Source organism: Rhincodon typus, chromosome 6 (genome assembly GCF_021869965.1).
Source record: "Rhincodon typus isolate 14 chromosome 6, sRhiTyp1.1, whole genome shotgun sequence".
Lineage (NCBI taxonomy): Eukaryota > Metazoa > Chordata > Chondrichthyes > Orectolobiformes > Rhincodontidae > Rhincodon > Rhincodon typus.
In genome coordinates, this window is record NC_063337.1 from 20,052,954 (window position 1) to 20,069,139 (window position 16,186).

General features: G+C 44.2%; 1 protein-coding gene across 1 annotated transcript in view; it reads left to right on the forward strand.

Moving 5' to 3' along the window:
* The window catches only part of LOC109910645 (mitochondrial uncoupling protein 2), a 30,896-nt gene that overhangs the window by 8,059 nt on the left and 6,651 nt on the right, over positions 1–16,186 (forward strand). The window contains exons 3-5 of the mRNA XM_020509862.2: positions 12,202–12,418; positions 13,186–13,393; positions 15,031–15,228. Coding sequence (XP_020365451.1) covers positions 12,293–12,418; positions 13,186–13,393; positions 15,031–15,228 — 532 coding nt within the window. The 5' untranslated portion in view covers positions 12,202–12,292. The remainder of the gene's footprint in view (positions 1–12,201; positions 12,419–13,185; positions 13,394–15,030; positions 15,229–16,186) is intronic.

Genomic DNA, 16,186 nt, shown 5'->3' on the forward strand with positions numbered 1-16,186 from the left:
GCAGTTCCCACTATCTCTCTATTGATCAGTATCTTTTTTTTTTAGAAAAGAATTTTCTATCTTCTGAAAAAAAAACTGGCTGATTTGGGGATAGGATCCACAGACATAAGTCACTTCCATTCATTCACCCTGAGCCCAGTTTCTCACATGTTCCTTCATTGTGAGAGCTGGAAAACCATTTACCTGCAGGAGTGGTTGAAACTGGTGCTCCTGCCAACCTGTGCCACATTCCATTTTTTTTTTCAGCCTGGGTCATAAATATGTACAACAAAGGCTGCAATTTGTCCTGGATAAAGTTTCTTTTTCTTTTTTAAGAAAAAAGTGCCCTCCAATTCTCCAACCAGCTCACCAGCTGCTTTCTGGTTATTTTGCCCATGAAATTATGAAAAGATAATTTCAAGAAGGAAAGAACAAAAGAATAATTATTTTGCCCTGGATTCTTTGCTGTCCTGATCCAAATCAAATACTGGAGCTTACAAAAGCAGTTACTATAGTTGCCAATGGCAAATCCAATTTATGTGCTGAGTAGAAATATTGTACTTCAGTACATTGCATCCTACCACAGTGTTATTTGTCATATGCTTGTAGGAACAATACCTTGTTTTTCTTTTTGACAGGCCATCTATTATTGGCTCACAAGAACTCACCTGACTTTGCATGTAAACATCTTTGCTCCAAAACACATCCCTCTCTTGACACACAACTTAATGAGCCCCAGGGAAAGGTTTGTTAATAAAGTGCTCTTGTGGCCCCCTACCTCTGTGAGCCAGCCCATTTTTAGTCTCCTTATCTGAGGAAGGATGTTCTGGCTGTGGAGGCAGTGCACCAAAGGTTTATCAGACCTGTACCTGGGATAGCAGGTCTGACTTATGAAGAGAAACTGAGTTGGTTATGACTATTTTCACTAGAGTTCAGAAGAACGAGGGAGAATCTCTATAGAAACCTACAAAAGTCTAACCAGACTAAACCAGGTAAACACAGGAATGATGTTTCCGATGACGAGGGAGTCCAGAACCAGAGGTCATTGTCTAAGAATATTGGATAGACCATGAGGAGAAATTTATTTACCTAGAGAGTGGTGAGCTTGTGGGGGGGATGTTTTAAGAGATGTGCAAGGCATGTTTTTCACACGAAGGGTGGTGAGTGCCTGGAATGCGCTGCCAGAGGAGATGGCGGGAGCAGACACAACAGCAGCATGCAAGAAGCACCTGGATGAATACATGAATAGGAAGGGAATAGAGGGATGTGGATCCTGTAAATGAAGACAGTTTTAATATAGAAGGGTTAAAATCTGTCAGCGCAGGCTTGGAGGACTGAAGGGCCTTTTCCTGTGGTGTATTGTTCTTGGCTTTTTCTTTGTTCTTTGAATGATGGAGCAGACTCAAACAGCCAAGTGGACTATGCCTATTTTGAGTTTCTAGATGTCCGGGTTCAAGCCCCACCTAACCCAGAGGTGTGTCATAACATATCCAAACAGATTTGATTAAAATAACTGCAAGATTCAGTTGTAGAGCTTGTGAATCCAAAGTCAATTTGAAGCACTTAGTCAGGCTACTAACTGGGAACGTTTCTTCAGACACGTAGACCTATTTAGTGAACTGGCATTAGTGAACACCACCAGCAGTGCAAGGCCAGTGTATTGAAGATAGCACAGTTCCTGTGCACTATATGAAAACCGCTTTCAAGGAATAGCTCAGTTGTCTTTTTGACTTTTTTTTTAAACCTTTCATTTTTGAATCGATGTCTCAAAGTCTACTTGTAATATTAAAGTTTCAAAAGCCCAAGAGATTTTTATATTCATTCACAGGATGTGGCTATTGAAGGTTAGGCCAGTATTTATGGCCTATCCGTAATTGTCCTGGAAAAGGCAGTGGTGATCTGCCATTTTTTTGAAGTTCTGCTGTCCTTTGGGTGTAGGTACATCCACAGTGTCGTTAGGAGGGAAGGTCTAGGATCTTGACCTAGCAACCATGAAGGTATCGCAATACACTTTCAAAGTCAGGATGGAGAGAGGCTTGGAATGGATCATGCAGGTGATCATGTTCCCATGTATCTGCTGCCCTTCTAGGTGGTAGAAGTCATGGGTTTGGACCGTGCTGTTGGAGGAACCTTGATGTGAGTTGCTGCAGTGGATTTTGAAGATGGTACACACTGCTGTCATTGTGCAATTGTAGTGAAGAGACTAAGTGTTGAAGGAACAAAAACAGAAATTGCTGGACAAGCTCAGCAGGTCTGGCAGCATCCGTGGAGAGAAATTGGAGTTAATATTTTGGGTCAAATGACCCTTCCTCGAAGTGTTGAAGGTGCTGGGTCCAATTTGGAGATTTTTATATCCTGAAGGGTGTCAATCTTCTTGAGTGTTTTTTGTTTTGGAGCTGCTTCCATCTAGGCAAATGCAGAGTTTTCCAACATACTCCTGACTTGTGCCTTATAGATGAAGGATAGGCGGTGGGGAGTTAAATGATGAATTACTTCCTGCTGTATTCCTGGCCTCCGTTGTGCTCTTGTTGTCACTGTATTTTTATGGATGGTTCAGCACAGTGTGGTGTGGGCAGGTGCATTCGTGGTTTTCAAAGGGGAAATGGGGTCCATGTTGGATGAAAGAAAAATTGCTTCTGGGGAATGGTGAGGTCGTAAACTCAGTTGCTCTTGCAGAAAACAGTGACATGTCAAATGTTTACTGCATGGAAGGAGTTCATTCCATGATTCTACTATTTAGGCCAAGTTACCAGTCTTTTTTTTTCTGATTTGGAATCTGTCTAAAGGTGCTTATTGAGTGGATCATGTGTAAAATTGCAGATGCTGTCCTGCCTTCCCGCTAATGCTAAAATAGTGTGAGAATTAGCCCTCTTACATGGATTCAAAGACTTGCTGCCTCCTTTCTGTCCCATATAAAGAGAACAGAACTCCCACCACCCTGAAAAACTTTGCACTGAGCTTCACTGGAGCTCTGCAGCAAGCCTGAGACAAGGACGTTGGCGAGGGAACACAGTGGTGTGTTGAAGTGGGGTCCTTGCAGTCTTCAGGATTCAATATTGAGTTCAATAATTTTAGAGATCACAGTGTGGAGCTGGACGAACAGAGCAGCTCAGGCAGCATCAGAGGAGCAGGAAAGTTGACGTTTTGGGTCTGGACCCTTCCAGTTCTTGCAACCTTCAATAATTTTAGGGCCTGAGCACCTTCTCACATGTCCTTACCCCAACCCCCACACACCAGGCCTTGACATCACATGGGCTGCTACCACAAACAGCCCATTATCAGCCACAAATAGTTCCCATTAGCAGCTATTGATTGTCCCAGGCTGACTTTGACCCATTCTTTTGTCTGTCAAACCATTGTTCATTCTCTCTTAAAAACCAAAAGAACTGTGGATGCTGTAAATCAGGAACAAAAACAAAGTTGCTGGAAAAGCTCAGCAGGTCTGGCAGCATCTGTGGAGGAGAAAACAGAGTTAACGTTTCGGGTCCGGTGACCCTTCCTCAGAACTTCTCAGTTCTCAGAACTGAGGAAAAACTTTGTATTCATTCTCTCTTCCTCTCGTTCGTTCGTTCGTTCGTTCTTTCTTTCTTTCTTTCTTTTTGCCCGCACCCTAACTTCCTGCTTAAAGGGGCCGTCTCATAAAAATGTATTGATAAATTTTCTCAAGTTAGATTTTTGGAATGAGGAAATCCCATGATATCCTGTATAAATATGGGATTCTGTTCCTTTTTCTGCAGTGATGTTTTGTGCATGTATTTGACCAATAACCCAAGTTCCCAGCATGAAACCCATTACATCAACTCAAGTGATGCATTACATCAGCTGAATTATGGTCAACTGCCTGTAGCAGAGCTGAAAATGAGCAGAGTGGAGATGCAAATCACTAGGGAAGTGCCTCTAGTTTTATGCAATATGACATAAAAGGAAACTGACTGCAATCAGCAGATGGTAAATTTAAGACAACAAGGTGCAGGGCTGGACGAACACAGCAGGCCAAGCAGCATCATAGGAGCAGAAAGGCTGACGTTTCAGGCCTAGACCCTTCATCAGAAAAGGGGGAGGGGAAGGGGGTTCTGAAATAAATAGGGAGAGAGTGGGAGGCGGAAAGAAGATGGATAGAGGAGAGGATAGGTGGAGAGGAAACAAACAGGTCGAAGAAGCGGGGATGGGGCCAGTAAAGGTGAGTGTAGGTGGGGAGTTAGGGAGGGGATAGGTCAGTCCAGGGAGGACGGACAGGTCAAGGGGGCGGGATGAAGTTAGTCGGTAGGAGATGGGGGTGCGGCTTGAGGTGGGAGGAGGAGATAGGTGGGAGGAAGAACAGGTTAGGGAGGCGGGGACAAGCTGGACTGGTTTTGGGATGCAGTAGCGGGAGGGGAGATTTTGAAGCTTGTGAAATCCACATTGATACCATTGGGCTGCAGGGTTCCCAAGCGGAATATGAGTTGCTGTTCCTGCAACCTTCAGGTGACATCGTTGTGGCACTGCAGGAGGCCCAGGATGGACATGTCGTCTGAGGAATGGGAGGGGGAGTTGAAATGGTTCGCGACTGGGAGGTGCAGTTGTTTATTGCGAACCGAACGTAGGTGTTCTGCAAAGCGGTCCCCGAGCCTCCGCTTGGTTTCCCCGATGTAGAGGAAGCCACACCGGGTACAGCGGATGCAGTATACCACATTGGCAGATGTGCAGGTGAACATCTGCTTGATGTGGAAAGTCTCCTTGGGGCCTGGGATGGGGGTGAGGGAGGAGGTATGGGGGCAGGTGTAGCACTTCCTGCGGTTGCAGGGAAAAGTGCCGGGTGCGGTGGAGCTGGAGGGGAGTGTGGAGCGGACAAGGGAGTCACGGAGAGAGTTGTCCCTCCGGAAAGCAGATAAGGGTGGGGAGGGAAGGATGTCTTTGGTGGTGGGGTCGGATTGCAGATGGCGGAAGTGTCGGAGGATGATGCGTTGGATCCGGAGGTTGGTGGGGTGGTACGTGAGGACGAGGGAGATTCTTTTTTGGTTCTTATTGCGTGGACGGGGTGTGAGGGATGAGTTGCGGGAGATGTGGGAGACACGGTTGAGGGCGTTCTCGACCACTGAGGGGGGGAAGTTATGGTCCCTGAAAAACGAGGACAACTGAGATGTACGGGAGTGGAATGCCTCATCCTGGGAGCAGATGCGGCGGAGGCGAAGGAATTGGGAATAGGGGATAGCATTTTTGCAGGAAGGTGGGTGGGAGGAGGAGTATTCTAGGTAGCTGTGGGAGTCGGTGGGCTTGAAATGAATATCGGTTTCTAGGTGGTTGCCCGATATGGAGACAGAGAGGTCCAGGAAGGGGAGAGAGGTGTTAGAGATGGTCCAGGTAAACTTAATGTTGGGGTGGAAGGTGTTAGTGAAGTGGATGAACTGTTCGAGCTCCTCGTGGGAGCACGAGGCGGCGCCGATACAGTCATCAATGTAACGGAGGAAGAGGTGGGGTTTAGGGCCGGTGTAGGTACGGAAGAGGGATTGTTCCACGTAACCTACAAAGAGGCAGGCATAGCTTGGGCCCATGCGGGTACCCATGGCCACCCCCTTTGTCTGTAGGAAGTGGGAGGAATTGAAAGAGAAGTTGTTGAGTGTGAGGACGAGTTCGGCTAAGCGGATGAGGGTGTCAGTGGAGGGGGACTGGTCAGGCCTGCGGGACAGGAAGAAGCGGAAGGCCTTTAGGCCATCTGCATGGGGAATACAGGTGTAGAGGGACTGGACGTCCATGGTAAAGATGAGGTGTTGGGGACGGGGGAATTAGAAGTTCTGGAGGAGGTGGAGGGTGTGGGTGGTGTCACGGACATAGGTGGGGAGTTCCTGGACCAAGGGGGAGAAAATGGAGTCAAGATAGTTGGAGATCAGTTCGGTGGGGCAGGAGCAGGCGGAGACAATGGGTTGACCAGGGCATTCAGGTTTGTGGATTTTGGGAAGGAGATAGAAGCGGGCAGTGCGAGGTTGGGGAACGATGAGGTTGGAGGCCGTGGGTGGGAGGTCACCTGAGGTGATGAGGTTGTGGATGTTTTGGGAGATGATGGTTTGGTGCTCAGGGGTGGGGTCATGATCAAGGGGGCGGTAGGAGGAGGTGTCGGAGAGTTGGCGTCTGGTCTCGGCGATGTAGAGGTCAGTGCGCCATACTACAACTGCGCCTCCCTTGTCCGTGGGTTTTATGGTGAGGTTGGGATTGGAGCGGAGGGAGCGGAGGGCTGCACGTTCTGCAGGGGAGAGGTTGGAGTGGGTGAGAGGGGTGGAGAGGTTGAGGCGATTGATGTCCCAGGCCCCAAGAAGACTTTCCACATCAAGCAGATGTTCACCTGCACATCTGCCAATGTGGTATACTGCATCCGCTGTACCCGGTGTGGCTTCCTCTACATCGGGGAAACCAAGCGGAGGCTCGGGGACCGCTTTGCAGAACACCTACGCTCGGTTCGCAATAAACAACTGCACCTCCCAGTCGCGAACCATTTCAACTCCCCCTCCCATTCCTCAGACGACGTGTCCATCCTGGGCCTCCTGCAGTGCCACAACGATGCCACCCGAAGGTTGCAGGAACAGCAACTCACATTCCGCTTGGGAACCCTGCAGCCCAATGGTATCAATGTGGATTTCACAAGCTTCAAAATCTCCCCTCCCCCTACCGCATCCCAAAACCAGTCCAGCTCGTCCCCGTCTCCCTAACCTGTTCTTCCTCCCACCTATCCCCTCCTCCCACCTCAAGCCGCACCCCCATCTCCTACCGACTAACCTCATCCCGCCCCCTTGACCTGTCCGTCCTCCCTGGACTGACCTATCCCCTCCCTAACTCCCCACCTACACTCACCTTTACTGGCCCCATCCCCGCCTCTTCGACCTGTTTGTTTCCTCTCCTCTATCCATCTTCTATCCGCCTCCCCCTCTCTCCCTATTTATTTCAGAACCCCCTTCCCCTCCCCCTTTTCTGATGAAGGGTCTAGGCCCGAAACGTCAGCCTTTCTGCCCCTATGATGCTGCTTGGCCTGCTGTGTTCGTCCAGCCCTGCACCTTGTTGTCTCGGATTCTCCAGCATCTGCAGTTCCTACTATCTCTGGTAAATTTAAATTTGGTTAGTTTAGAAAATTATGTTGTGGAAGTCCTGCAACTAACTACTTATTTCACAGAATGTAAAACATTAATGTTTAAAATTCCTGCATACGATTTTGTTGCTTTTAAAAACAAAGCTACAATCCATGGTTTCAGCTTGGCAGTACCTGTTACGATCCTTTTAATTGGACTTATTTTTCTCTATCCTTCACCTTCTCCTTCCTGATGATGAGATTGGCCTGATTTCAGTGTTGGTAGCATCTGTGGAGATAAAGCAGAATTTGGGTTGGAGGGGTGGGTGGAGGAGTAAACAATAGATGAAAACAGAACCCAGAGAGAGAGAGAGAGAAACAGTTGGGCCGACAAAAGAATTGGTAAATGTCAGCCTGGGGTAATCAGGGTTCCCAAGCAGAAAATGAAATGCTGTTCTTCCAGCTTGCACTGAGCTTCGCTTGACCACTGCAGCAAACCTGAGACTGGGACATTGACCAGGGAACACAGTGGTGTGTTGAAGTGGGGACCTTGCAGCCTTCAGGATTCAATATCGCGTTCAATAATTTTAGGGCCTGAGCACCTTCTCCCATGTTGTTACCCCAACCCCCACACACCAGGCCTTATCATCACATGGACTGCTACCACAAGCAACCCATTATTAGCCACAAATAGTTCCTATTAGCAGCTTTGATTCTCCCAGGCTGACTTTGACCCATTCTTTCTTTTGTCTGTCAAACTGCGCTTGTGCTTGCTCGCTCTCTCTCTCTCTGTCGACTCCATCTCCACCTATCCCTTACTCCCCTCCAACCACCCCATCATCAACATTTGCCTCGTTACAATTAGTTCTGAAGAAGGATCACTGGACTGGAAGCATTAACTCTGATTCCTTTCCACAGATTTTTCCAGACCTGCTGAGCTTTTCTAGCAATTTCTGTTTTTTTGTTTCTGATTTTAGTGTTGACAGACTGGATCTAATTGGCATTCCAGGCATTCATTAAAATCTAGTCAAATTCAGTACCTGTACAAACCAATTGCAAACAAAGTTTTATGATCCTTTGTGTTAGTCAAGATATCATGCTTGTTTACGTGCAAAGGAGGCAGATTTTTCAGACAAGATCTCAGAGCCCTGAGAAATGATCTTTTGATCTTCTGCCAGGACAATAACTACACAATTGTTCTGATGCAGTTCCAAATTGTTTAAAAAAAATCCTTCCTTGTTTTTAATCTTCTTTTCGCACCACCTTTAACTGGAAAGTCATAGAGTCTTACAGCACGGAGACAGGCCCTTTGGCCCAAACTGGTCCGTGCTGAACAAAATCTCCATCCACGCTAAACTCATTTCCCTGCACTTGGCCCTTCTAAACCTTTCCTATCGTGTATTTGTCCAAATGCCTTTTAAATGTTGTTAATGTACCCGCCTCAACCACTTCCACTGGCAGCTCATTCCATATGTGTATCACCCTCTGTGTAGAAAAAGTTGCCCCTCAAGTTGCCATGTATTCTTTCTCCTCTTACCTTAAACTGATGCCCTCTAGTCCTTGATTCCCTGAGCCTGGGAAAGAGACTGAGTGCATTTATACACTTCTACAAGATCCCCCCCCCCCTCAGTCTCGTACGCTCTAAAGAAAAAGGTCCTATCTTGTCCAACCTCTGCCGATAACTCAGTCCCTTGATTCCTGGCAACATTCTTGTAAATTTCTTCTGCACTCTTTCCAGTTTAAATCCTTCCTATTGCAAGGTGACCAAAACTGAACACATTACTCTAAGTGCGGCCTCACCAACGTCATGTACAACTGCATCATAACTTACCAACTTCTATACTCAATACCCTGACTGATGAAGGCCAGAGTGCCAAAAGCCTTCTTCACTGCCCTGTCTGTATGTGACTCCACTCTTGGAGAACAGTGCATCTGATCTCCAAGGTCCCTCTCTTCCACCACACCCCTTAAGGTCTTACCATTCACTATGGAATTCCTACTTGGATTAGACTTTCCCAAATGCAACACCTCACACTTGTCTATATTAAACTCCCATTTGCAATTTCTCGGCCCACTTGCTCAGCTGATCAAGATCCTGCTGCAATTTCTGATAACCTTCCTCACTGTCCATGATACCACCTATTTTAGTGTGATCCGCAAACTTACTAATTATGCCTTGTACATTCTCATCCAAATCTTTGATATAGATAACAAACAGCAATGGGCCTAGCACAGAACCCCTAAGGCACACCACTAGTCACAGGCCTCCAGTCAGACAAGCATCCTTCCATTATTACCCTGTGCTTCCTACCATCAAGCCAATTGTGAATCCATTGAATTGGTTGAACAGGTGAAAACATCATGACACGTTTTTTTGGACTGAAGTAGGAATTTGCCGACCTGACCTAGAGTTCAATAATCAGACCAGTTTTGCCATTTTTTTTGATGTACATTGATGATTTTAATAGTACACTCCACTCCCAAGTTTTTGAAAATCTGCGGGTGATGTGAAACTTCCATGTAACTGTAATCATTCAATCCAGGAAACATTCTGGTAAATGTGAAACTTTGTAACATAGGTGTGAATTTGGATAAACAATGCAAGTTAAATGGTACAGTTTTAAAGGGGATGCAAAAACACACACCTGGGATTGTTTGTGTACAAATCTTCGAAAGTCTCAGGACAGATTGGAAAAAACAGCTCAGATCCTGGGTGTTAAAAATAGACTCTTACACAAAAGCAGTGCCTGGGGCTAAGTGTGAATCCCCTTTTTTGGCCTCTAATGAGCCCTACTGCTTCTTTAATGATTGATGTGCTTTACAGAAGATTTTCAGGTTTCCCTTTGTTAGTTGCCAGTCTTTTTTTTATATAATCTCTCCATTGCTTCTTGTTTTTGCTATTTCATCACCTTCTGAACCTTCTTTATTCATCTTGGTTCAGAATTGTATTTACAACCTGGCACCTGTGGTGAGCACACTTTATTTTTTAACCTAATTTCTAAGCCCTTTGTTACCCAGAAAGCTCTTTCCCTTTTTGAGACCTCAACTGTGCCCAAATCATTTTGTCTTTGGAGTTACTTGTTGTTTAGATACTGCTTTTCACATCAACTTCCAGCTCAACTCTGTTCTTGCCTCATTGAAGTTGACTCTACTAGTTGATTGGTCAACCTAAAGAAAGAATAATGTCATTTTCTATCATCGTCATAAACCTTATGATACACTCACAATCACTCTCCTAAAAGCTTCCCTACTGTTGGAAGGCATGGAGGGGATTTGCCAGAATGTATTCAGGAGTGAAGGATTACAATTACATGGTAGTCTAGAGAAGCTGGAGTTGCTCAGCCCAGAGCAGAGTTGGTATACGTGTACATCGAGTGATTCAGAAGGCGAATGGGGTTATATTGTTTCTTGCAAGGGTGTTTTAAAGTTTTATGTGATGGAAATGGATATAGTTGAACTTTTCAGAAGGGAATTGGATAAATGCAAAAGAGGCAAAAAGTTGCAAGGATTTGGGAGAAGAGGGAGCGCAGCTAGCTGAATTGCTTTTGAAACAGCTGGCACACCGATTAATGGGTTAAATGGCATCCTGTGCTCCACTATTCTAGACATTTTTATCAATCTGTTCAGAAGTGATGTGACCCATCTCTAGAGCAGGTAGGACATGAACCGGGGCCTTCCAGTTCAGGGATAATATCATTGTGCCACAAGAGCCCATAGTAAATCAGTCTCTGCCATCCCAGAGGAAGACCTAGACAAGCTTGGGCTGACTGATGACAGATTTTGTTTTAAACAACCTGTTCTGATATGTTACAACACATCTCTGGGGCAGGTGGCAGTTGAGCCTGTACATGCTCCATCATTCTGTGCCAATGAATGTTAGTTGCAATCACAAACCAAAACATAATTAACTTAAAGAGCAGGAATTTGGATTCAAAAGGCTCATGGAACCCAATGGTATTAACTTTATGGTCTGTTATTGCAAAGTTGCTTTGTGCAAAATATTTGCTAGTTCATTAAAAGTTGTATTTTCTTAAAATCTCTAAATTTGAAAAAAGGAAAAGGAAGTTGTGATTTTTCTTTATTCACTCATGGGATCTGTACATTGCTGGACAGAAACTTTTTTTATTGCCTTTCCCTTGTTGCCCATTAGAAGGTGGTGAGCTGCCGCCTTGAACCACTGCAGTCCATGTGCTGGTAGATCCACAATGCCCTTGGGGAGGGAATTCCAGGATTTTTTTCCCACTGAACAAAAATGGTTGACTGGAGCTAAGTAATGTGTATGGTTGCCAGAGAAGATCAATTTGTCAAAGGCAAAAGTGATTTGTTTTTCCAAAAAAAAATCCTAATAATAAAAGAGAACTTGCAAAAATTGCAATTCTGTCCTCTAAAAGTAATCTTTTTGAAAGATTCCTGGGCTGTTCACATTTGCTAAGTGTAATGGTCTTGCTTCCCTTGTGGAGTAGTGTTGAAGTAGTGTAATGGTTTGTAGCTGACTTGCTGTCTAACTGGCTTCTGCCTTTGGGCAGCCAATAAGGTTACCCCTTCGGCAGGAGTATTTTATGGGCTAATGATGGGAGGGAAAAAATTGAAGGCAGACTCTCTCTCTTCCCCACCCTTGCGCTCGCTTAGTTGTTCGCTCATGCTGTCTGTCTCTCTGTCTCTCGCTCATGCACACACACATGGTTGCCAATTTAGAATTCAGAGTTCGGACCATGACAAGTTCAAAATGTGTACTTTCGGGCTCAGATTTGCTCATATGAAACTACAGTGAAAATGTAGCTTTGACAACTTAGTTGAAATCTATCTCTTTACTTTTTCATCTTGGTCGGTATCCTTCATTTTGTCTGTTCATGGGCATGTGCCAGGAATCATGAGGTGTGTGACAAGTCCATAAGATGTAACCAATCTCTTTTTTTTTTGGCATCTCAAGATTAAGTTTGACAAGACTTGCCATGAATGCCACAACAATTTCTATTTATATTGCTGCAAAAGTGCTGTAACACACAGGTTTTTTAGTCATTGTTCTTTCCAATACTAAGGTTAAGTCGTGTCTTCCCAAATTTGCTCTGGATTATAATAGCAATTCCTTTTGATCCCAGATGGGGAATTAATTTTCCCTATCATTGTGTAATCATCACAGATTGATAAACTGGGTGTAGAGACTGAACAATTGTTTTGTTTATTCACAGGTTCGGGCAGAGTGCATTTGTCTTCTTGATCACTATATTGCATTCCCTGACATTTCTCGTTACTCACTGCTAAATCGTACCGTTTCTCAAAATGGTTGGATTCAAACCCACAGATGTTCCTCCTACAGCTGCGGTGAAATTTATTGGTGCTGGAACAGCCGCTTGCATCGCTGACGTGTTCACCTTCCCTTTGGACACTGCTAAAGTCAGACTACAGGTAAGTTCTCAGCAATGTGCAGTGTAAGTCTGTGGCTTGGACCAGCATAGACATTGGCATACCAACTGACTTGATCTGATGCATTGTTGTGAATTCTCCACTTTCAGCCTTCGCAGTAACATTTTCAATGAATTTCACTAACTTTTTTTTAAAAATGTACCAAAAGCACTGAATGTTTCTTGGCAATATTTGCTGGATAGGCTTACATGTTTCCAGTGTCTCTAAGAATGCATGGGGGTTTACTTGGTCCAGATTTGGCGAGAACCATTATATCGCCCACTTTTCGGAGTTAACACTGCTAAAGCCATCATCCAAGCCTCTGATTGTGTGCCATCATAAGAGACCCATTATTAGCAGTGTAAATGTAGGGATTTGACACAGAATGCTGTTCTCTCTCAAATAAACCAATGTCACTACCTTCTAACTTTTATCTGTCAATATATTAACAATTGGAAATGTCATTCTAGTATCTGCTGATTCTTCTCTCTGTTTGGTGTTTAGTGCCTGTGCTACATTGCCCACTTTTGGCCTCACTTACTAACAATGAGATGAAATTTTGAAACTTTCTGCTCAAACCTCTACTCACAATATTTCTATATATGTAATTTTTTTTTACAAATAACAGTTTACAAGTCCCAAGCTGGAAATACCCTGTGATGACCAAGTGCTGGATCTGGGATGCCTAAGTGTTAGACTAGTCTACATGAGAGTTGGGCTGACCCCAAATCTCATAAATCGCCTGTTCATCCGATTTTTGTCCTGCACAGATTCAAGGAGAATTGAAGTCTGCTGCAGAAGTGGCCACCGTAAAGTATAGAGGTGTCTTTGGCACCATAACTACAATGGTCAAGACTGAGGGACCGAGAAGTCTCTACAGTGGTCTGGTAGCTGGTCTTCAACGTCAGATGAGTTTTGCTTCAGTGCGCATTGGACTTTATGATTCTGTGAAACAGTTTTATACCAAAGGATCTGAACGTAAGTATGGCTTGCAATTAACTCGCAAAATTTCATATCTTGAGTTGTTTACGCTATTTAATAACGGGAGGATGCCTGATTCTCCAGATACAGCAGTCTCCTGGATACTTTTCAATCCAATTTTAACTAACTTCCTAATTACACTAGAGGATACAGGATGAGGGCCCTAATTTGATTTGGGGGTGAAGAAAATCAAAATGTATTTGTGACTGTAATGTCATACCAGTCTGGGAAAGACTAGGTACTGAGCAGTCTACAGTATTCCAATTTTAGATTGCACAGGCTGATTATTTTGACTTTTTAAAAATTATTGATTTCAGGTACTTTTTGCGCACTCACTTCTTGAGTCAATTTCCTTGCATGCCTGGCAACACCCAGTGAAATCATGACTAAATTTTCTACATCTGGTCACTTCTAAGACTTTATTTTTTCCCCTTAAAGACATGGAAATCTAAGCCTGGTGAATCCAGTTGATTAACCTCTGGGTCACAAATAGCTTGCTGATAATGGAAAGTTAAGTGAAATGAAAGCTTTGAAGAGGACACCAGGCTGCACATAGTTAGATGGAATATAATGAGGAGATTGTTGACTTTGGTCATAAAATACAAAAGGGGAACTTTTTTTTAGAATAAATCTTTGTAAATGCTCAAGTTCAGAGAGACTTAGTTGGTTAGCAGGTACAACAACTGATTAGATGGGCAAATAGCATGTTGGCCTTGAGTGCAAGAGGAGTACAGGACTGAAGATGTCGTGCTGCACTTGTGTAGGGCTTTGGTGAAACCACATCTGGGTACAGCTGTGCCATTTGGAGTCTCAATATTTAAAGAAGGTATACTTTGGAGGTGGTATAGCAGACTTTTATTTGATTGGTCCCTGGAATGAGAGGTTGTCATACATTGAGAGGTACAGCAAATTGGGCCTGTGATCCTGGAATCTGGAAGAATGGGAGACGATCCATTTGAAATATGTAAAACTGAAGGGGATCAATAGATGGACACGGAGTGTGTTTACCTTCACTCTAGAACATGGGGACACATTCTCAGAACAGAATAGGTGGATGATCATTTAGGATTGAGATGGGGAAGAGTTGGTTATGAATCTTTGAAATTTGAATCTTTGAAATTGCCTATTTAAAAACTGTTGTGGATCCTCCATTGCTGAATATTTTTAAAGGCAACTTTGGCCAATTTTTGGTCTGTGAGGAGAGCAGTAGTAAGTGCGCAGGAAAACAAAGTTGAAACCTAAGATCAGCTGAGATCATACTGAATGGTCGTGGGACAACCTCTGCAGGAACCATCTCCTGTCTCTTGTGTTCTTGTGATTCAGCAAGAGCAAAGAGCAGCAACAGCACGCTGACGTCGACATGAAGCAGCTTTTCTCCATAAGTGGAAATAGTGATGAAACAACAGCTGGTTGAGTGTATGTGAATTACAAGGAAACCTGAAGATGAAGCAGTGTTTTGGTATCTGCATTTGGTCTACATTCAAACACCACACATGCGTTTGTCCTCCTCCCTAATATTGAAAATGAGTAAAAAGAAAATTTCTAAACCAAATATTCACTTTTTGATTTTGGCTGGTTAAAATAAATTGATCATGTAGACTATATATTTTTCATGGCTGGTTGAATTATTTTAGATGTTGGTGTTGGAAGCCGCCTACTTGCTGGTTGTACCACAGGAGCCATGGCTGTGGCCTTTGCCCAACCAACTGATGTGGTGAAAGTGAGATTTCAAGCACAAGCAAATCTGTCTAGTCCAAACAGAAGATATAACAGCACCATCGAAGCCTATAAAACAATTGCCAAGGAAGAAGGTGTTCGTGGATTATGGAAAGGTATGTATCTTGCAGTTCTAATTTTATTTTGGATCAGCATATTTTAATCGCCAGTACTTTAACTTTTTCTTTCAGTTGTCTTCGAGGAGTATTTGTTTAAAATTTGGGCAGCACGGTGGCTCAATGGTTAGCACTGCTGCCTCACAGCGCCAGGGGACCCTGGTTCAATTGCAGCTTCAGGCGGCTGTTCGTGTGGAGTTTGCACATTCTCGCCGTGTCTGCGTGGGTTTCCTCCAGGTGCTCCAGTTTCCTCCACAGTCCAAAGATGTGCAGACTAGGCAGATTGGCCATGCTAAATTACCCATAGTTTAGATTAAGTGGGGGATGGGTCTGAGTGGGATGCTCTGAGGGTCAGTGTGGACTGAGGAAGGGTCACTGGACCCGAAACATTAACTCTGATTTTTTTCTTCAGATGCTGCCAGGCCTGCTGAGCTTTTCCAGCAACTTCTGTTTTTGTTATCGGTGTGGACTTGTTGGGTCAAATGGCCTGTTTCCACACTGTAGGGATTTTATTCTATGATGAGATGGTGGTATAGTTGTAATGTCACTATATAGTAATCTAAAGGTGCAGACTAATGCTGTGACGATGCTGGTTCAAATCCCATCATGACAGCTGGTGAAGTTTTAAATGTAGTTAATAGAATTTGGAACTAAAAAGTTTGTCTCAGCAATGATGACCACAAAACTATCGTTGCTTGTTGTAAACATAGAAACATCAGGTTCACTAATGTCCTTTTTCTTTTAGAGAAGGAAATCTGCCCACTTTACCTTTATCAGGCCTGTGTGACTCCAGACAAATATAAATGTGGTGGACTCCTAGCTGCCCTCTGAAATGGATTAGCAAGTCACTCAATTCAGTGGCATTTAAAGATGGCCTTGACAGCAATGCCCACAATCCCATGAAAGAATAATGAAAAAGTTCAGAAACTAGGAACTGCGTATTCATTCCTGATTCCCA